Below are 22,800 nucleotides of genomic sequence, written 5' to 3'. Positions count from 1 at the left end.
TTTTTTCCTTCTTCTCTTCGCTCTTTATTAAGGCTCTGGACTCTTATTGTTGTTTAACATTAACCTGCTGGTGATTTGGGGTAACAAAACATTCTGTTAATGCACCCACGCAGTATGTCCGATACATTTTGGGGACGTTTAACTTAGGTGGGACTTTGTGGACCATTGTGGCTTTTAGACAAAATATCCTGGAGTTGACGCCACGAGAGGTCATTGTATTATTTTCTAACAAGTGTAGCATACATCTTAAAATGGGACTCATTTTAGATCAAAGGAACCGCAAGCCGTGTCCATTTATTCCAAGAATCAGAAAAAGTAGAATTAAAACCGAGATGGTATTCGTGAGCTCCTTTTATGCGAGGCGACGTCGGCCCGACGGCGTGCAGCATTTGGTGAAACATCTAATTTGCAACACGCATGCCACAATTTGCAACATGACATCAATTCCTCTTGCTTATTTTGACATGTTTAAAGTTTAAAAAAACAACAACTCCACTTGTCATGGGGATGGTAGAGCAAGCCTGAAGTGGGGGGAGGGGGGAGGGTGTTGTGTAACACTTTGCTTAGATAGAGATTTGTGGTCTATAAAGTATGTGAGAAAGTTTTTTTGTTTTTGTTTTACATCTGAACCGTGGTAGAAGACCTTACATCTTCGGTTGGCTTCGCAAATAACTTGCTTACTGAAAAAAAAAAAGCTTGTTGCACATTTTTCTCACTTGTTTTTCTCCTTCTTGCTCTTTTGTTCTCGTTCTTAGAAGTTTGTGCCATTTATATAACCATAATGAAATTTCCGAGACAAATGTTTATCAGTCTGATGAATTCCCCTTCGACGAGTGCAAGTGGACAAACAAAGGTTTCAGAGATGGAACAAACAGTTTGCTTTCGGGTCAGTTAAAAAAAAAAAAGAAGAAGTTGTATTGGTCATGAAGTTTTCCCTGTCGTGGGATTTGTTCTATTTCTCAGTGTTCATGCGGACAATCTTGTTCTCAGGGAATCTTTGTTTCTTTTTCTGGCACATGGTGTCAACACTTTCCTCGTATTAAATGAAGTGCAATGTTCGGTAGCTTATGGTTCTTGTGTATAATTTAGACCAACATATGTGTGACATTATCTCTGGTGCTCCTTGGTTTTTGGAGCTTTAATTGTTTCTGGCTTTGACCCGTAGCAGTATCGGCAAATAGAGCCCGTTTCATTTCCTCAACTGGCAGCTTTACAAGCTGCGAGTCGAATGTAGGTTAGGGGTCAGGCTCTACAACGCTCCTGTCAAATGATGTAGCAACTGTTCAACAAAGCAATATTTCTCAAAAGCTACACCGGAGCATGTTCGCTGACGAGAGTCGGGCACAGCAACATCTGATTTTCATCCACCACCTGCTGTTGTAGCTAACAATGACATTGAGCGCTGACTTGTCCTTGGTTGATTGCTTTTTCTTTTCTTTTTTTTTATTCACAGTGCTTTGCATAACTGATTACATTTAAGAAGATAAAACACTAATACACATTTTCCCTTTGTGGGATTGTGGCAGAGTTGTGAAGTCACTTAATTCAGGTTTCAGTAGGAGTGTTCATCGTAGAACTTGGAGTGATGACACTTTTCATTGTCTGGGTTCAGGCTGAGGAAAGCCATTTAATTCCTGTAGTAAGAGGTGTAAGGCGTCTTTGTACACCCGACTTTAAGGTATTGATGACCCGGTCAATTGCAAATTGATGTTTTTGGCTCATTTGGGCATTTGTACAATGATATAAGATGCCCCCCCCTTCCCAATCCCCACCCCAGTTTATTTTTACTCAAATCACTAACATTTTCCTTCCTTCCTTCTGACCAGGATGCGAGGCAGAAGTTCCGTTCGGTTCTGGTGGATGCCACGGTGAAGCTGGATGAACTGGTGATGAAGATCGGCAAGGCCGTGGATGAGTCCAAGCCTTACTGGGAGGCCCGCAGATTGGCCAGACAGGTCAGTCAGCAGGACATGAAAGGGACGTAGGGATGGTGGAACCATTCAGACCTTTCTTAAAATGTTTTCAGGCAAGTCCAACTCATCGGTCGAGACAAGTCCAAAACAAGTCTTGGGTTTTGTCAAAGCAATCTTCGAGTCTAGTCTAAAGTCCTCATACGCAAATCAAGCAAGTCACTTTCAAGCCTTTCAGGTTTGAATGCTGACCAATAAAATAGCATGGCATTCCATGATTTTGCTTTTAAAACCTGTGTTTTTCCACAGCCAGTCTATACAGACATACACAGGCCTGCTAACTAAGCAGGAGACTCGGCGTATTTTGTTATGCATGGCCTGATAATCGTCTCATTTATCATTTATTGTGTGAACTTTGCAGGTTGAACGCTGAGACTTGATTGCTTTTGCTTTCAAAGCAGGTCAAGTATCAAGTGAATCCTCCGTTTTGCGACCCAAGTCGTACTTGAGCCAAAGTCTCGAGTCAAGGAAACATTTTAGTTTTAGACGCGTTGGGTGGGCGATGGGATGGATGCAGTAGGATTTATAGAACACCAAGCTAACGAGGCATCAGGAAGTCATTGGTAACTTGTTTGATCAGGTTGATAATCCTGCATTAAGAGCTGAATACCACTGTTCAAATGACCAGTGGCATCCAAACCTGATTACGTGTGCATCCAGCTTTTACAGTTCCCCTAGAGGTGTTTCGCTTGTTCAAATCTTCAGTAGCCTTCGATTTACGTCTCACTAATTGGCTCACTTCGACAGTATTTCTCCAGCTTTTGGACGTCGCTTCTCGAGCTGAAAGAAGGATTCTCATCCAAGACGTCGAGTCAAATTCATTTTACATGACTGGTAAAACGTAGGCATTCGTCGCAGTCTATATTAGCGAGGAAGGTGAACTCCACAATTATTTCAAGCCACGATCTCACTTCCCCTTTTTCGGCCTCGTCTCAGCCAAATGTGTGCTCGTGTGATGTGTGTAAATAAAAGGGGGAAGAAGCCACCTGCACATCTCGATAAGAGCCCATGCAGCTGTACGCATGCAGTCAGGAAGCGCAGCCGTCGACTGAGGCTTTATTGTGTGGTTTCGTGGCGCCCCGCCTGTGTAGGACACAGCTCATATAGACGGGCTATCAGCGGTGTTCACGTTTTCACAGGGAGATGCATAATTGCCGTCGGTGTCTCGAGTAATTTTCCACAGCGTGTTGAAATACAGGCATATGGCGAAAGAGATTATGTAAAGTGGAATTGCAGTTGGACTTCCCCCTTTTCATTTTTCTAGCCTGTACTCGGTTCTCCGTGAGCGCTGCTGTTACTACAATGATTAAGCGCTTCATGGAAAAGTCGAAATTTATCAAGTTTGTGCACAAAAGTACAAAAATGAAATCCGTAACATTCAGATTAGATATAAAGACAAAACTATACTGTGGATTCGCTTGGTTTTTGGCATTTTGAGGTATGTCCCCGTATTTAATCTGAGATTTGTCACAAAATACCAGAGGTTGATTGCATGATATTATCCAGCACCGTTGGTAGCTTTGTCTTCAGCTTTCGGGTTTCCCATTGGTAATGCCACTACTTCAGGCGGCGAGGTCACAAGACAGTCCATTTACGGATTGCCCCTTGATTATTTATACAAATTAAATCGGTTTCACGTGACGACATAAATGATACATATGTCTAGTATTTGTTGGAAAAAGGAAACGTCCTCTGTGGTTGTGCTGTACCCAGCGTCTCAACATTAATTGTCCTCGGGGGAACGGAGATAAGGATGCACAGCATGTGACTGTTCTAGTTCCTTCTACCTGCCAGCTCACCTGCTGGCCCAGTTTTATTTTGGTCTTATATCCGCATTTACTTCCACTTTTTTTTTTTTTTTTTTTTTTTTTTTTTTTTTTTTTTTTAAGTGCAAATGTGGAACGAGTTGAGTTTAACAGAAAGCAGAAATGCTTTATTCATAACTTCATAATTCTCTTTGTCTCTATAAAGGAAGCTTGTTGAAATGAGAATTAAAAAAAACAAAAAAAAGGAAACAAAAAAAAAAGATGGTGAGGGATGTTGTGATGTTTGCGTTTAAAGTGAGAGGGAGAAGAACCAAAAATACAGAGGGGTTAAGTTGAAGCAGGGTTTGTCCTTTCTTCTATAGAAAAAGAGAATTTATTTTTATCCACTCACTCTATTCGGTTTCTGTATGACCACACTTTTGACTTTTGACTTGGCTGTTGGTTATACTGCACCACTCTTTTCTTCATGGCCAGTCAAGCGGATATAAGTTGATGTCAGTCTGACAAAAATAATCAGTTTGAGTTTTAGAGAGGATTTTGGCATGGCTCTTGGAAAGCTAAATATGACCCACTTAAGCTAACTGTACTCTGTTACAACGGTTCAGGAGCTTGAATGAGGAAAGCAGTCCGTCTAAGTATGTTGATGTTGTGGGGGATTTTTTTTTTTCCTTCCAAAGTGTTCTTGAGAAAAGGATGAATAGATGCAGTTCTGTCACTGATTTTGACTTCTGTCCAGGTCCAGGTCACTTTATTACTTAATACTTTATTCTTAATTGGACTTTTGTGACTTTTTGTATTCAGCGGTAAGAGTTCAGCGGCCGTGCTGGTTGGGCGTCGTTATATTCGTGCTCAGGGTCAGGTTTAATTAAAAGCCGCGTATTATTTTTAAATTCTACGTCTCTTGACTGCAGCGACGAGGGTGCAGCTTAGATAAGTTTGTCCTCAGGGTGTCGGACTTTATTCATAATTGACCAGGCGATGATTACATTTTTATTCTCTGTTATGCTGAAACTGTAAATTCTCAAAAAAAAAAACAAAAAAAAAAAAGTTAAATGAATAGGATAAAACCAAGAGATTAACTTTATTGCAATTGTAATCGCCGACTGACGAAGGTGCACCCTTGGTCAGCTAAAGGCCGTATGACTGAGTTTTTAAATGAAATGCCCTCTTTTCAAATTAAAAGCCCTCTTTTCAAATTAAAAGTCCTGTTGGGTTTTATACATGGTCTAGCCATCTGCTAACTCTTGTTCCAGTTGTACTGGATATTGACACGGTGCACTCATGTTCCTTTGTGAGCTTGTTTATAGTTGAAACGTCTTATTCAAGGACACTTAAAGTGTTTATTTACATCCCGCATCCAGGTTTTCTCAGCAGGTCCAAGGTTTGAAAACGCCGAGTTTGAAATCACAGCCGGCTTTTCTAACCTCACTGGCCTACTTCGTATTTTCCGTCTGTTGTGTGCGTGCTCTCTAAATGCCTCCCAGGGCAGATTTAGTTGTTGTTCTGCTTCATATCAACACAGAAGGATAAACATCACTTTTGGTAAGCCAGTTTTGTTCTGCTCTCAGATCTTTTCATCGCTTGTCTCTCTCTGTCCCTGCCCTGAAAACAGTCTCTCTCTTTGTCTTTCCCTCTCTCTCACGGCCACAGACTGAAATGGAGATTTTTTTTTTTTCTTTTTAATTAGATCTCAGCAGTAATCGCTTCACTCGTCTGCACCAAAACATTTAATGCCAAGGCTTTACTTGCAGCATGTCCAACAAGAGACATTTCTTTGGCATAGCTCCACATGAGCTTCAGCAATGCTGTTTGTTTTTGATTAATCTTACGCTAATTCTTATGTTAGTTAGTCATTAAGATATCAATAGTAATCACTTTGTACAGGTAACCCTGTGCAGGCATTTGATGCTGCCATGAAGGTGATTATTTTTTCTATTTGATACAGTAATTTTTGGAGCCATTTCAGAGGATGGAGCAGATGGGAAATGGACTCCACTTCTTGCTCAGCATGAAAAAAAAAATTGGCCCCAAGTGCCTCGGAGGGACTTAATATCTCTTCATCTTGTCCTTTTGTTCCTTGCAATCGTAAAATGAACCACTGATCCTTATAAGGCATTCAGGCCTTTAACAAGACTGCAATCCTTCAACTCCCTGTGGACCTGTAGACATGTATAAGGTGTACTTCTAGGATACATGTTATTTTTCTGAACAGATGGTGAAAAAGGTTATTGGAACCGAAATCGAAGGAGCTGAAGTCCAGTGAAAGCAGCTGCTTGTTTGGGAGACTGAATTCTTTTTGCCTCACTGAGGGTGTCTAATGTCTTGAATATAGCTGGATTCTGGCACAGTCAGGCAAAGCTCACGCACAATCCCTTTGATGCGATTTACTTTAATGATTTACCAACTAAAAATAACCCAAAATAAAGAAACACTGAGACTCTTTGTCACTTTGCCTTCATGTGGCCTTCCATCAATCACATCTGCTTCACAGCACAGCAGTGTCATGTTTGTGTTTCTTTTAAGAGCTGATCAGTCGACATCAGCAGAGTTTTGAGGATTCAGTCGGGGTTTTAAATAAATCCTGTTATTGTTCACTGCATCTTTCTTATTGATTATTGAATGGGCAGCCCATTCCTTTCCTTTCCTTTCCTTTCCTTTCCTTTCCTTTCCTTTCCTTTCCTTTCCTTTCCTTTCCTTTCCTTTCCTTTCCTTTCCTTTCCTTTCACCTTTTTCATTATTTATTCAACCTCGTGGCACACCTCTTTTGTTGTCCTTTTGTCTTCCTGTTGATTTCCTTTCCTTGTTCCCTTCTCACCTTCCCTGTTACTCCTTCCTTCTCTCTCTCCAGTTTTTCGTCGCTTGTTCAATATCTTCATCTCCGTTCAGCTTTGCCGGTTCTCCATCATCACAGTAGGCCTGTTGAGATAATCTTTCCCTTTCTCATCGTGCTCCCTCCATTGCTTTCCCACTCAGTTTGATAAGAAACAAATCATTTGCAGCTGTAGATAAGAAGCAGGCGGCACGGAGGGAACGGTGGGGGAGGTGGATGGAGACAAATGAGTAGTTTTGACTTTGAGTCGAGATAGAAGATAAAATACAGACCTATAACTCCTGAGAGTATTGTATTATCTTCATTTGCATATCAGGCATCTTGCTGGCAGCTAATGATTCATGAGTAATTTGGCAGGACAACAATAAGTGTTTCCCCGCTTCGGTCCCCCGGGGTTTTGAAAACCAAAAAAAAAACACGTTAAAATTTAATTAAAGATGTTTACAAATCCTCCTCCTGAGGTTTTGTACCTTCTTCCCCAACAATTGTTTCCTTTTGGGAAGTTTTTCCTTTCTGATTTGTAATATTAAGTTAAGTTGAACTGACTGACCTAGAGTACACAAATATCATTTTTCATGTTCCCAATCATATTGAGAAGTTATTATATAATTTAACTGAAACTTAAAAAAAAATATCTCCAAATGTTTAAGGTGTATATTTTTTATCCAGAATTATAATCTAATTACAAAAGAATTGTCAGTACATTAAAAAAAAAACATTATTATTAGATCATGAAGCTGAAATAATTTGTTTATGAACAGACCAGTACACAAACAGACAGTAAATAATTATCACCTATTTCAAGTCATCTTTCAGGCACAAATGCTTTAAATGTGCTTGTTGTGGCTTCTTAAATGTGAACACTTGCTGCTTTTCTTTGTCATATACAATAGTAAATATTATCATATGTACTTGTGTGGTCCAGCCCTCTGTAATGAGGCAGAACTCTTATCCTCTAGGACATGTTGGGCAGACACACGAAATGTTGCATTAATCAAATTTGCCACCTTCCCGTTGGAGAATCGTGCGATTAGTGTCTCCAGACATCGACTTAAACAGCTTTTAAGCGAGTGTATTTTATGGCGACCTGAACTTCAGTTGAGGAAGCGCGACCCGGTTGGCGTGACGAGGCGAAAAACTTTGCCAAGTGATTGCTCGAGTGCACATCACTCTAAAGAGGCACGTTTTTTTTTAGTTTTTTTTTTTATAAGTGCTGACTCTAGCGGGACAGAGCGAGGCTGCCCTACCTCAAGTTAAACTTTCAGAAGAAGTGGGTTTTTTTTAAACATGAAATATGCATTGGGTTCACTACTTATTCCACTTTACCTCTCAGGACTCTGCTGGAAAGGGAAAATAAGACAGTACGTACTTGCAAGTGTCTCACCTCTACCTGCTAATAGTCCTCAGGGGGTTTTAAACACTGCATATTTAAAAAGCCACAAACATTTGTAGACTTGAAGTGGTGCCTTATTTTGTTATTCATTGCTAGACTCTTTTTCAAAATTGTGGTTATTACATCCTGGAGGCAAAACAACATATTTTTTGCTGGATATTCGGTTCGTACGAAGGACAGATTGGGCAGAGTAGCAGTGAACATTAACGTTTCTGAACATGGACGAGTCAGTCCCACCTTATGTAACGACTGCAGGATCTGATTGAAACCACAAAGTGTCTGCAGGTTTGCCGATGACCGGTCAGACAATAAGATTCTGTTTTGTCACCAGCAAGATTTTTGGTTTAAAGAAGTTGCTCTTAAAAGCAAAAAATATATTTTGATGTGGTTCAGAGTGACAATTTTGCTGTTCTCCACAAAATATGCAAAATTAGGAATCTCCTGAAGAATTTAGATGTCTAATGTGAAAGTTAAGGCTACAAGGAAGAGCTAAACTTTATTCTCCGTGTTGAGCAGGGAAGTTGTGATTTAAAAGTAGTTTATTAAAAACTACTCATCCATCTCCACCAGCATTATAAGAATGTTGCACTGAAGCTTTTTCAACAGATGGAAAACTGCCATCTGCAAAACAGTGAGCCAAAGGGATTCAAAGTAGACAGGCAGCCTTTAATAAAAAAAAATAATAGCTGCATGGAGGTCTCTTGACGAACACATGGAAGTGGGAAAGTGGTGTTTTTACTTATTAATATGAAACAAAACATAACACAATACTCCTCCTGTAAATTCTATCATGCTTTTCAGTCTCCTTTAACTTCTTATCAGGTTATTCCCCCGTCTGTCTCTGTTTATCTTCCTCCCTCTCTTACCCGCTGGAGTGTTTTTGGTACACGAGGGATGCTGAGGATGGATGATGTGAAATGGATGGAGGGATGAAGTGAAATGGATGGATGGATTGAAAGATGGAGGGATTTAAGGATTCGCGGGAGGGAGGCTTAGGAAGCTGCTGCAAGGTCAAAGCCATCTGGTTTTGCTTCGACCTCCTGGGATGCTGTGTGTGTGTGTGTGTGTGTGTGTGTGTGTGTGTGTGTGTGTGTGTGTGTGTGTGTGTGTGTGTGTGTGTGTGTGTGTGTGTGTGTGAATGTGTGAATGTGCTGTGTGTTGTTGTAATGACACGGGCCTGTCCGTAATTACATAAAAGCTCTGACAAACACCTCGTTGGTGGTGGGTTTCCTTTTGTACTTTTGACAATGACTCAATTAGAGCCAACAGTGATGTATGATAATTGTGTGTGTGTGTGTGTGTGTGTGTGTGTGTGTGTGTGTGTGTGTGTGTGCGCGCGCCAATATTTTATTTTTCCTTGGGGGGCCCTTTTCCTCACAGGCATCCCAAAATCGACATGAGCCCTCACTGGCTTCCCATTAGTAAACACAGCCTTTGTAGCTGGCAAGGACTTAAAAAAAAAAAAAAGAAAAGATATCACATCTATAAAATAACATGAATCACTATCTAGTGTCCAACTGATACATCAGCATGACCAAAATAACTGGCCATCATCAGCATACAACACGCGACAGGTTGTAGAAGATTGCTTTTCCAACTGAAAATGATTCAGCTCGGTGTATATTTGGTCAAAGAGAGATATATATATATATATATAAAATATAAAATCAAAATACAATATCTTTGATCTGACGTGGGCTTTCGACTTCGGTAATGAATAGTTATCAACGACGGCTGAACTCTCTAAAAGAGAGTCGTTGAATTCAACAGCGTATTCCCTGTTTATTGGCTGCAAATATTTCTTGTATTCAATGATATTCAAGAGCTTTGTTGTTCTATCAAATTTTTTTTTTAGAACTGGCTGAATAAAGCTGTTTGAATTTTGAGCCTTTGCTGTAACGTCTCCCTTTGAACACACGACCCGCAGCCAGAGACCGAGGCTCCCTCCCCGCTGCTGAACGCATTCGTGACCCGTTCGACCCACGAAGCTGTCTCGCACATTTAGGTCGGTCGCGGTTTCCATTTTGAGGTTTCGCTGAAGGCCGGGGGTTCGTTTGGGCGTACCGCCACGGAAAGGAATTCCTATTAACGGCGCTCCCGTGGCCACCGGCCAGCGTCCCTTTTGTGGACATCTTTGTCCCAGATTGCCCCTTCTTTTCAGATGAAATTAATTGTCAGCGGCTTGATCGAGGAGTCGAGATTAAAGTAATCAAATTTTCTGGAAAATTGGCCCGAATCGTGTCATTTTTGAAAACGGATACTGTAACCTACACCGCCCTCCTCCCCTCCCCTCCCCTCCCCTCCCTCCGCCGTCTCTCGACTTGATTCTTTTTTGGAGGGCAGTTGTGCGATGTCTCCGGACATTAGTCGTGCTTGATCCCTCGACGCCCTGCAGTTAACTTGCTTATCATGAACGTGTGAAGGGGAGGAGGAGGGGGGGTGGGGGGGGTGGTGATGATGATGGTGGTGGTGGTGGTGGTGGTGGTAGGGGCGGTGGTTTCAAGCCTCCCTTCCCCAGATGAACGCTGCGGCGCATTTAACAGGAGCAAATATGTTTCACAGGAACAGGCTTTGAAGTCTGCTCGTGTCTTGTTATTACCTTATCGGGGGACAACGTGAAGGTCCACAGAAAGTCTTTTATGATCTGAAGGCTCCAGAACGTCCTCCCGCGACAGCTCTAACTGATGATGACACTTGTCCTTTGTGTCTGTCCTCCCATCCGTCTTCTTTTACGGTCTTCTCCCGCCGGGGGTTCGACAGATAAAAGAGTTTTTGAAGGCAGTCAAGTGTAGTTTGGTTGAAGTCTCAGATGATTCATATGCAATATTGAACATGTACTTGTTCAACCAGCTTCATGTCAGTCTGTACTACATTTCCCTTTGAGGGGGGAAATGTGGGTTTTTAGCGAGATAGCTGTATTGTGCAAAAAATTTCATTCATTCAACCCTTTTAATTTTTTTTTTTTTTAAGTTCCACGGGCTGTTTTCTGATGTCCTAAATTGCATAAGTATAATAGGACAACGTTCAGTGGCTTAAATGCCACGCATAAATACTGAGTAGACCAAGGAAGACAGCCGACCCGATTGTTAGCATTACATGAGGCTCTTTCTTTTTTCTCTTGCCACACATGAGGCGGGCGAAAACATTATGTCTGACATTAGAGGAGTCTTTGGCTCAAAATGGGCTCACTCTGTGTTTCCTGTTTTTTTTTTTTTTTTAAACTGTTTTCATTTTCTTTCCGCAAAACAGACAATTCATTGTTTGTAAAACAGAACGTAGCGTTGAAACCGTTGTGGAAATGTTTTGTTTGACTTTGTGAGATCAGCATCGTGCCTTGTGCTACTCCTCCCTGCCCGTATCCGTATTTTTCCTTTATTTTCCCTTCTAACAAGTTAACAAAGCACGTTTTCTCAGTTTAAACGTCTCCTGAATAATTGAAGCGCCTGTAGAGCCGAATTGCCTGTTCTCAGACGAAGCGGGAATCGCTTTCAGAAGTTCTACATTACTTACACATGGGGTCCCCCTCTGGAGGCTCGCCTCGCTCAGCGTTTCATAGGGGGCTGCGTGCAGAGTGATTCAAATGCGAAGTGGAAGAGCAAATGAGAGGGATGAAAGAGGGAGAGCAGAGATGAGTGGCGATAATGCCGGGATGTGGAGGGAAACGGAGAGGGAAGGATTAAGCGTGAAATGGAGGGGAAAAGACTCCAAAAGAGGCTCAGAGAAAGTCAGAAACGTTGCGAGCAAGACGGATTTAGTGGGATATAGAAAGTGACAGATTGGGAGAGGACGGAGATGCGGGGACGGAGGGAAAGGAGAAGAGGCCGCGATGAAGATGAATGGAAGGAGACACTAAGGATGAAGATAGATAAAGATAACGGAGGAGGAGAAAGAGCGGGAGAGACGGGGGAGGAGAGGGCGGGGTGGTGTGGGGGGGGGGGGGGGGTGGCGAGGAGAAGGGACAAGAAATAAACGCCGGGACAGTGATGAAAAGAGAAGGGTGACGTAAAACAGAGTTTGACGAAGGAAAGAGGATGGAGATGGAAGCTGAAAAAGAAATCGAGCAAGAGACGTAAAACCAAAAGAGCAAAAATGGAGAAATGAAAGATTTTTTTTTTTTGGGGGGGGGGGGGGGGGATCCACGGTGGGGGTAATGCAGTACACTCGCACTGACACCCCGTTAAAAGGAGAACTGATCTTCTGCGGTGCCGACACCGTTCCAGGCTAAATTCAGCCCGACAGGAAGTAATGGCAACGCCCGACGTGAGCGATGAAGTCATGCTGAGATTAAAGGGATCACGCCGCTTGTCCTGTCCGCATACCTTTGGGCTGCCTCTCACCGTTTGGATCACTTTCAAGTGAGATGTAGCTCAACGCTCCTGTTGGAAACATAGTGCTTCAGACAGCAGCGCGGGGGACGGCTCCTTTTCAACTCGCCACCATGCAGACGCTCTGATTGGTTATCAGCTTCAAAAGCTTCATTTGGCGTCGTTAGGTTTTAGTGCAGAGCTGCGGCTCATAGAGCATTTTTCTTTGTCAGTTCCTTTTACTTTAATAATATAATTTGGCGAGATACAATCTTTTTTTTTTTTTGGAATATATTCCCCTTTTTTGGTTTGACATAATAACACAAGAATTATATTTTTGTGTGATTTTTGATCATGGCCTAGCAGAGACTGTAAGAGAGCATTTTATATGTTCTCCTTTTATGAATGACAAGGTAGAAGAAATGTTGACTGGTGGCAAAAATATTGTTGTTTACCTAGCGTGCTATTTATCTATTCCTGAAAGTATCCAAAAGCAGTGGAAACATGGTCACCCGACTCGCCAGTTGGTTGGTGACTCGGCACCACGTGAGAAGGCTCCCTTGGAAACTGATTGGAAAAGCCAGACGCTTATAAAAAACAAATAGTTGGCCGTTGATTGGATGAACCATCTGCCTTATCATCATCTATCAACTTCAAACAATTAGATCAACGAACCATATGATGTAGTTGGAGAGAGCTGACAGTCCGAGGATAGTTGGTGAGCATGTCGGTAAACGATTCTTGTCGTCTTTGTAAATAAAATTTGCTCGTGAAAAAAACCCAAAAAAACCCACAAATACCAAAGGAGCTGCTGATTGGATCGCAGCACTGTGGTAAAAGACATTAGAAGGTGACGTCTTTTGCATTTCTGCAATACTTCGGCTTCACGTTGGTACGGCGGCTTAATATCTGCTGAACAGTTCTACGAGGCACAGCAGCACTTTTAATGTTCATGGTTTCGGTAACTAGGAGGTTCAGGTGTGCACACAACCTTCGACCTTGAAGTTGACTGTAACTTTTCCGTGGTGAGGACTTGCGCATTTATTCAGGGTGTTTTTGCTTTTAGTTATTTCTGTTTCCTCACTTTGTGGATCTTTTATTTTCCCTCCCTCTCTGCTAACCACTCCCCTCTCTCCCCGCAGCATCTTTTCTTTGTCTCGCTTCCTCACAAACGTTTGTCTTTGAACTCTGGCTGAATGATGACAGCGCTGATGTTTTTACTTGCCCGTAGCTGACATGCTGACCGTGCAAAGAAAAATAAAGAGGGAGAAAAAGTAGAGTTTTTTTTTTTTTAAGTTCAGGTATTTAGTTGTGTGCTGTTGTGCTTTATTTGTTGGGTACGGTCTGAAAAACAGACACGCCTCCGCTCAAATGTGCTCTAAAACTCATCAACCGTTTTACTTTGAAAAGAACATGAGGTGCGGATAACAGCACTGGTAACCTGTTCAAGCTAAATGAGGCAACAAACAACAAAGTCAATAAAAAAAAATTTGAATGATGGAATTTGAATTTGGAAAGTGCTTTGTGGGAAAGACAACCTTCAATTTCCTCTCTGCGTTTTACTTCTTGTGTGGGGAAAAAAAAAAAAAAGACCTGCTATTTCTTTCGCCCGTTTTTACTAAAGCAGACCCAGAAGAGCGTCTAATAATTGTGCTGACAGAACGAGGGAGGCGGAGGGGGGAACCGGGAGCGAGCGAGCACGTGTATGATGGATTTCTTGCGAGCAACGTGACAACGGAGGAGGAGGAGGCGGAGGGGAAACAAGACGAAAACTCTTGCGCACCAAGTGGCACTGTGAGGCGGTAATCTGTGGAGGGATGACGGACAGAGACCCAACCTCATCATGCCCGGCTGTTCTCAAAATCGTTACCAGTATCCGGGCGAAAGTAAGTGACGTTTGGCTTGAGGGTACGATCTAAAAGAAAGTGTGGCCACGACAACCGGAGAAACCACGCGGAGGAAAATGGCGGTGGGAGCTAATTTAGCCAAATCCGACGAGTAGGGGAGGATCGTGTTGTTAAGGGCAAGAAAACCTTTCAACTGGTGGGGGTGGCTGGCTGAAAAGCTGATTTTAGATTCATCTTCTGGAGAACATGCATTTCTGACATGTCTCAGTGTTGGACTGAAGTAGATCGACTTTCACCAGTCTAACTTTCACTCCACTTCAGCTTTATTTTGACTTGAAGATGCCCAAAGAGTTATCACTTCGCCTACCCATTAAAATAAATAAATAAATAAATAAAATCCCAAACATGCTCTTGAAGCTGCATAGATGCAGTTGGAGCCTTTTACACACAAAAGGACACTTCAAGAGGACAAGTAGACTGATTGTCGATGGACCCACGTCGGCCAAAACGCAACCCCCCCCTGTTAAGACGACGGGAAACGAATCGATTTGCGTCCAAACGATCTTGAACCCTGAGACGGTAACTTAAGAGTCGTTGCTGTAGGTAGCACACTGGCTTGTCTGCGGCGTTCAGCTCGACCACATGACGGCAACAAGGCCGAGGTTGTTTGGATCTTGCTGCGCTGGCATGTCGCTGACCGCGGATAATGAAATTACCAGCGAGCACGCGGTGACGTCGGCGTCTGCAGGCTCGAGGTCGACCGGGAGAGCCGACGGAGGGCAGATGCACGATACGGATCGAACCCGCCGATAGCGAGCGCGTTCCGAGAAGTATTTTTTATTTTTTTTATTTTTGAATGCGTTTACGTGTGACCGCATCAAGATCATGTAAATAAATCAGTGCGCGCGCGCGCCAATTCAAATAAAAGTGGGACATTGAAATCAGGCCAGTTAGAGATTTCCATTCAACGACACCAACAGTTGTCCAACAAATGTGGAAATAAACTGCGACGCCTTAAAAGTCGGGAAACACTTTCATTCTGGTATCACAATATTCACGACAAACGAATTTGGTAGAATTTGAATGACGCCCAGACTGACTGACCGGCGTTTGACGTGGTTCACATCAATCCCAAGTTCTTTTGCACGTAGCTTGAATAGCTGCATTTGTAGTGGCCGCTGCGTCGACCCTCGGTCGCCGGGGGCGACGCGGACCTGCAGCAAAGTTTGCGCAGTAGCTCGGCTGGCGCCGAGTGGGTCAGTAAGAACCCACCCCGTGGTTTAATATTCCGCAAAGCCCGAGAGACGTGTCACTCCGCGCAGCACTTCTCGCCGAGCTGAGCGCAACTGAAGATGAGACGGTTACAAGTAGTGTACATTTATCGGGACCTCGATAGTTATTCGATGTCGTTAGCACACCTCGGCCTCAAAGGAAGTAATGTCGGCGTTCTGGTGAATTTCAGCAGTTTGCCGTCGAGTTTGTAGAGATTTTCAGAGAGCGATCCAGCCGCGTGTCTTTCTGACCTTTCGAAATAGAGCAACAAATTGGCGAGCCTTTGTCCCTATAAACACTCCTGATGGTAATGTTTATACCAAACTGTCTAACCACGGTCCGACGCCCAGACAGCTGTTTTTTTTTTTTTTTTTTATATTATCTTCGACCAAGTCGTATTTTGGTATCTTTATGTTCGCGCCACTTTAATTATACCATTCAGGACAAATTTAGCCTCAAACGCCGGCCGTTCAATCACAATGCGAATCGACTCGAAGTTTTCCTCGAAACTTGTCCGGCCTAACAGCTGGCTGGTTGAACATGGACCCACGGGCGCGTCCTTCAAAAGTCAGTGGCGTTTATCGCGTCGGCCTTGAAATGTGGACGCCGAAGGAGCGAGGGCCTTGAAACGGGACCGTCACAGTTTCATGTTCAGATTAAAATTGCAGAAACGTTCACTTTACATTAACACAAGAAGAACACTTGACAGGGTTAGACGGTATATATTCGTATATATGTGCTGATTTCATTGTATTTGTTATATATTCCTCTAATATCGTGCCAAACGGTAACAAATAATCCTGATGCCATTTTTTATTTTTTATTTTTTTATTTTTTTAATTAAACAAACTATTTCCTGTTTCCACCTTGTCATTTTTAGGATATTTTCATGTTTTTATAGTCTTCAAATTTCAGTAAATTACAAATCTTTTGGTTTTGGACCAAAGAAATTTGAATGTCAACTCATTAACCTTTAAAAAATGTCAAATATCTTTCACTCCCACTGACAAGATGTTCTAAACTGACATTTACTGAGGGACATTTTGTGCGGCGACCCGTGAGCACCCTGATCCAAGTTGCAGTCGTCTTTTAGAGCTTCTGTTGTGAAGCCCCAGGTCAACGGCTTCACGCGAATCAGACAGGTGACATCAGCAACTTCTTATGTAACTCCAAACTTAAACACGTTAACAAAGAGCTTTTCTGTTGAGGTTTAATGCTGTACGGTTCTATTTTTGACACTTCGCGAACATCAGATGGTTATTTTTATATCTGCATCAGTGTATCTTTGTCTATATGTACGGACAACCGGAAAACTTAAAAAACCCCACAAAAAAAACAAAAACTGATGGGCTTGGAGAGAGACGGCAGTTTAAAACAGAAGAAACACGTTTTTGCAGATGACAAGTACTCGCTGTGTGAAGTCCCACAGTGGGTTTGTGTATAAAATATGCAACTCTGGTGTGAAGATTAAGCGGCTTTCACAACTGCTTCTTTTTTTTTTTTTTTTTTTTCGTTTTGAATTAGTTACTGACAGATTTGCGGAAAATGATTTCTCAAGTGTTCCCTGATTGATTGACTGACCTGCTTCGGCCCCTCACTGATCACAGTGTGTAAATGTACAAATGTTGCAGTAAAAAAAGATCCAAGTTTAGTTTTTTTAGGTGCGCCAAAAAAAGATTCACAGCAAAAAAAAGTTCATCAGGAAAACTGAAGATGGATGGATGACAAAGGCAATAAAAATGACAATACAAAATTAAGGTAGTAAAAAAATATTAAATATTTAAAAAAAAAAATGCACATTACATACAAATAAAAATAGAATAATATTAAATTAAACTAAACTAAACAAAACAAAACTGAAACATGAAAAGATGCCTGCATCTTTTCATGTTTCAGTTTTGTTTCAGTTTTGTTTCAGTTTCAGTTTTGTTTCAGCTGGACCCTCTGATCTGTGAGGCTTCATATCAAAAAATATCGACCGTCTCCCTCTGTCCGTCCCCCCCTTCAGGCCCAGCTGGAGGCCCAGAAGGCAACCCAGGACTTCCAGAGAGCCACTGAGGTTCTGCGGGCGGCGAAGGAAACCATCTCGCTGGCCGAGCAGAGGCTCCTGGAGGAGGACAACCGGCAGTTTGACTCCGCCTGGCAGGAGATGCTGAACCACGCCACCCAGCGGGTGAGGTCAAATGCGACGACAGAACAGCTCAAGGCCGAGTTTGATCACCGGCTTGAGTTGCGGGGCTGACGGTGAGTTCTGATTGGCCGTTCACAGGTGATGGAGGCGGAGCACACGAAGACGAGAAGCGAGCTGCTGCACAGGGAGACGGCGGCCAAGTACACGGCGGCGATCGGCCGCATGAAGCAGCTGGAGAAGAAACTCAAACGCACCATCAACAAGTCCAAGTAAGAGCAACTGGCTGTAATGTTGTGACAGACATATTTCACATCACCCAAACTGACGTATATATTTTTTTTTAGAGCGAATAAAAGTTTATTATTTTGCATTTCTCCCACCTGCTTCGAAGGGGAAAGTACAGCGGAAAAGTGCAGCGAGGCGGTTGTGGTCTGAAACCACACAACGGGAAGTCAAAATATTGTAATTTGTGTCTTTCGCACAAAAGAATACAACTTAGTCTTTTTTTTCCTCAAAATCTAGTGACCTTTTCTTTATGCCTAAAAACATTGTCGTGTTTCCAACATAACTCCTCCAATTTCCGAATCAAAGTTACATTACTAATTCATAAAAAAATTTTAAAAAAATAGATGAATACACTCTAATAAGGAATGTAATCCGTTGTTTCTCTCAGATTCAATTTAAGGAAACAGATTTTTGTCACATTTTGGAGGACAGCCGAAGGCAAAACTTAAAAAAAATACTTTTGTGTTATTAGACATCGAAGTACTTTATTTGACGACTCACACTTGCTTGGCACGCGACCGAATTCAGTTGCACTGCAGTCAAACAGCAGCAGTTTCAGAGAGTACTGGATTCACGTTAGGACTTCGCTGTCTCTGCTGGACCCGACATGTGGACACGGCGGGGTGCCGAGCTGCAGAGAAGCAGACTGTCGCTGCACGACTGACTGCTTGCGGGCGGTTTCGCTGCAAACAAAGAAGTCAGGCCTTTACCTCTTGCTTTTATCAGCCCCGCCAACATCACAACATCACTCACTTACGGACACACGAGGAACGAATGTGTAACGCTCGAGATCCGGGATCTGGTCTAATCACAGATGATGATGGCTTTCTGCTTTATTAAAAGCAGATCCAGCGGTTTCAAAGCAGCTGCGGTCTGACGTCCCTTTCTGTTGTTTCAGTTTTCTACACAAGCCGCGGTTCACACTTCTCTGTTCACCTGAAAAGTCCTCTCGAAAGCAGCGAACCCACATCGAAGCGGTCTGTTTGTTGCAAACGGTCAGGTGTTGAAAGGGGAAGTCCACAGGCGGCAGAAGTCACGAGTCGTTACAATATCACATGATAAAAGATGCGGCTGCCGCTTCTGACATCTCAGGATTTCTCAGGGTTCTGTTGTCACTTCTGCAGTTGGTGCAGCACTGAAAACAGTAGCGGTGGCGTCTTTAATTTCTGGCGCCCCCTAACGGTCAAGCCAAAAACACTTTCCGTAGGCCTCTTCGCACACGCGGTCTGAACATATCTACCAAGATTTATGATGATTGGGCAAATCATTAACGACTTGTAGCCAATTTGGGATCAAAACTGCCACGTTTTTAATGTCAAACAAATGAGAACGGTAAAACACGGCAACACTTCCGTCTGCCTGTTTAAAAGTGAAGCTCCATATTTGTTCTGTTGTCACTTCTGTAGTTTGTGACAAGGGGCATCTTTTAAAAAAAGAAAAAAAAAAAAAGGAAACAAGAGTGTAGAACATGCATTTCTTGCTTGTAACTTAACAGCCTTAAGCGAGAGAATCAAAAAGCAAAAGTCGGGTGCTGGATCAGTTAAATTCCAGCTCTTGTAATTAAAGCTTTATTCTTTCTTCTTCTTTTTTCTTTTTTTTTTTCTGTATCCAGTCAAACTGCATTATCAGCCGCAGCCTTGCTGCGTGTTGCCTCAGCAGGGTGTTAATCCGTTCTGCATCGTTCACTCATCCAACATCACACAACCCCTTTATCTCCCTCTCCTCTGCGGGGTTGCCATGGTGATGATGTGGGTACCGCTCTTTTTCTGGGTTAAGTCTGTATTTTTCCCCCTCTGATCTAATCTCCCTCTCTCTCTCTCTCTCTCTCGCTCTCTCACGCTCTTTCTTTCTCCTGACCTCTCCTCTTCCTCCTCCTCCTCAGGCCCTACTTCGAGATGAAGGCCAAGTACTATCTGCAGCTGGAGGTACGTGACGAGCGTTCGGCTCTAATTTACTTCACTCTCCGTCCCACCGCTCACCTCTAAAGGTTACGAGGCTGCTGCTGCTCCTGTTTCCGTATCTCTGTTAGATCTTGATCGAGGGTTAAACAACTCGAACAGAAGCTGCAGTGATTTTTTTTTTTTTTTTTTTTAGGCTGTAATCGGACCGAATTTCTCCGTCTCGCGTACAAATTGCGGCTTTTAACAATGTTAGGAACAAAGAGCGCCGTGACTGTCTGTGCTTTGTGCAGGAAACACTTAGAAGTGATCTAATTAACATGAGCTTCTTTTCACTGCATCATTCAACGCAGAGAAAGAGCAGAGCGGGCTACAAATTCTTCACCGAGTTTTGTCAAAACTGTCTTGTGTTTTCTAAAGTGAAAACATATCTGTAGATTGGAAGGTTAATTATTTCAAATGAAGGCTTTAACTCCGATGAATATTTCAAATATATTCGGCCAATTTCTAGAATCGGAGTAAATTTTCGATTCTGACTAACATTTAACCCGTTTTTTTTTTTTGCTCTTTCTGTGGATGTTTTGATGCTTTATTTTACTTAAGGTCTCCATAGGAACTGTTGTTGTTGGAACTGTTGTCCTAAATGAAGGACCGACACGTGTTTCAGGGCAGCTAGTGAAGCTCTGAAAAGGAGAACTGAGGCAGGAGGATTTACTTTTAACAGCCACTACATGTTAATGCCAGATGACAGATCCTCGCCCCACCCGTGATGACGCTCCTCTCCGCCTCATCGCCTTCCTCCCTTCCTCCCTTCCTCCCTTCCTCCCTTCCTCCCTTCCTTCCTTCCTTCCTTCCTTCCAGAACCTGAAGAAGAACGTGGACGAGCGGCAGACCAAGCTCTCCCAGGCCAAAGGCGAGTACAAGACGGCCCTCCGGAACCTGGAGACGATCTCCGACGAGATCCACGAGCGGCGGCGGAGCTCCGCCATGGGCCCGCGGGGGCGCGGCGTCGGCGCCGAGGGCGACGGCGTCTCCGGGGACGACATCTCCAGCTTCAAGATGGAGTCGGACGGAATATCCAGTGAGTAACGTGACGCTCTCGCTTCACCTCAGCAGTCTGACAAAGATGGTTTTCTTTAAGACAATATATATTGTAACTGATATTATATATTATATATATATTATTATTATTATATATAATATATAATTATAATAATATATATAATATATATTATATATATCCATATTATATACAATATAATATATTATATAATTATTAATTTATAATTATATAATATATATAATATATATTATATATAGTAACTTATATATATATATATTGTATACATATATATATATTTTCTTTATATCTTTTTTTTGCCACATGCTCTCTAGTCATGGCGAGTGTTGAAATGTGTGACTGCTCTCTGCCCTCTGGGACTCGGAGGATTCTCCCGATGAGATAAAAAAAAAAAAAAAGCTAATTAGGAAAAATGTTACACCGCTCCCAGTCTTGCTGCTTCGCTGTGAACCTGGTAACTCTTTAAATGTCAGCGGGACCTTTTAATGAGATTTTCTTGCAGTTCTGCTGCCGTTTAGTGTCGAACAGGGGCAGTAAAGTAACTTTCAAAACGGCCCACGCGGCAGAAGTTGATTGGTTGTCGTCGCCGTGACGCGACAACGAGAGATAAGCCGTCCGGCTCTGGTCAAGCGGCGACTATCACTCGCAGGGTTCTCTCCAGGGGGCGACGTTTACGTCGGCGTCGGACAGGGAGCTCTCGTCTCCTTCGCCGAATCCTCAGATGTGATTCCTGGAATGTCCGTTTTAAGCTTAATAAGGATGTCGGAGAAATATTTGGAAATTTGAGTCCAGTTATGCATTTCTAGAAACGCCCCACATTGAGTGAATGCACACAAAAGACAAACCAGCCTGTATCTTCAGCTCCGTTGTTACGTCGCATGTCGCTTTATGACTGAACGGTTTCCACACGGAGGCGGGATCCATTTTTAGAGCTGCAACAATTACTTCATTGATTCAAAAAAGAAAATCGTTTTTTTTTAACGTGATTACTGCCGCAGTTGAGAAACTCATCACCGCTAAAGAAGTCTCTTATTTTAACTATTTTAACTATTACAAAACAACCAATTTTCATTCATTTTAAAACATTTGTACTGTAAATGTTACTGAACACAGAAGCGTCGGACTCTACCGGATAATTTAACAGTCCGTTAGGTTCCTGATATGAACTCGTGAGGATTCCTCGAGCCTTCTCGGCCATTTATCGGCTGCTACAGTACCCGCGAGCCTCAAAAGGCACTGATGATTGGCTCAGGTTTTCAAATTCGAAGCTGCAAAAGTCGTTTCGTCGGCACGGCCTTTTAGCTTTTTCTGCTGTTGTTTGCGGCACGGAATTTTATGCTTGAAGAAATGCACCGTGGGAGCTTTTTGGTCCAGATGCTTTTACAGGCGTATTACTGAACTTCTTTTGTTCAGGCAGGCTGTTGTTGATGCTGTCGGTCTTTTGCACTGATGATTGAACCAGGAAGGTTACAGTTTTGTGTCCATTCGAGCTCATCGAGCAGGGGGGGGTGTCGAACTCACTTTAGTTAAGGGGCCACATACTGCCCACTTTGATCTCAAGTGGGCCAGACCAGTAAAATCGTAGCATAATAACGCAGACATAACGACAATATTTCTCTCTGTTTAAATCATTGGTGAAGGTTTTTTTTGGATGATAAACCCTGTTTTAAGGTCTTTCTACAATAAACTAGAAACATAAAGAGCAAAAACTCAGACATCAGCCCGCTGTTTATCTGCCCGGGCTCTCAGCGAGCAGCCGGCAGCGAGCTGCTGCCTCCGGAGCAGACGTCGCATTTACGCTGTTTTTGAAGCAATTACTGGATCGATTAAAAACAAAATGTACGAAACGTTTGTGCTCATAAACCTCCATATTCTCATAGATATGCAATTTATGTCTTTCTGTAATTTTCACACTTAGCAAAGTCATCCGGCGGGCCGAGCTGGACCCCCCTGGCGGGCCGGATCCGGCCCGCGGGGCGTATGTTTGACACCCCTGTCGTAGAGAGTCTCCAACCGAGTCACG

At 42.9% G+C, this 22,800-nt stretch overlaps 1 protein-coding gene across 1 annotated transcript in view; it reads left to right on the top strand.

Annotated features, from left to right (window-relative positions):
- sh3bp5b (SH3-domain binding protein 5b (BTK-associated)) overlaps nt 1-22,800 on the top strand; it is a 32,037-nt gene that overhangs the window by 4,825 nt on the left and 4,412 nt on the right. Inside the window, exons 3-7 of the mRNA XM_069174984.1 lie at nt 1,827-1,955; nt 17,391-17,555; nt 17,652-17,782; nt 19,681-19,723; nt 20,558-20,777. Of these exons, the coding sequence (XP_069031085.1) occupies nt 1,827-1,955; nt 17,391-17,555; nt 17,652-17,782; nt 19,681-19,723; nt 20,558-20,777 (688 nt within the window). The remainder of the gene's footprint in view (nt 1-1,826; nt 1,956-17,390; nt 17,556-17,651; nt 17,783-19,680; nt 19,724-20,557; nt 20,778-22,800) is intronic.

The sequence above is a fragment of the Embiotoca jacksoni genome, unplaced genomic scaffold, assembly GCF_022577435.1.
Source record: "Embiotoca jacksoni isolate LCO1_2020_lvr unplaced genomic scaffold, fEmbJac1.0.p SCAF_63, whole genome shotgun sequence".
NCBI classification, from domain to species: Eukaryota; Metazoa; Chordata; class Actinopteri; family Embiotocidae; genus Embiotoca; species Embiotoca jacksoni.
The sequence above is the reverse complement of the archived record's forward strand: the minus strand, read 5'-3'. Positions and strand labels throughout refer to the sequence as shown.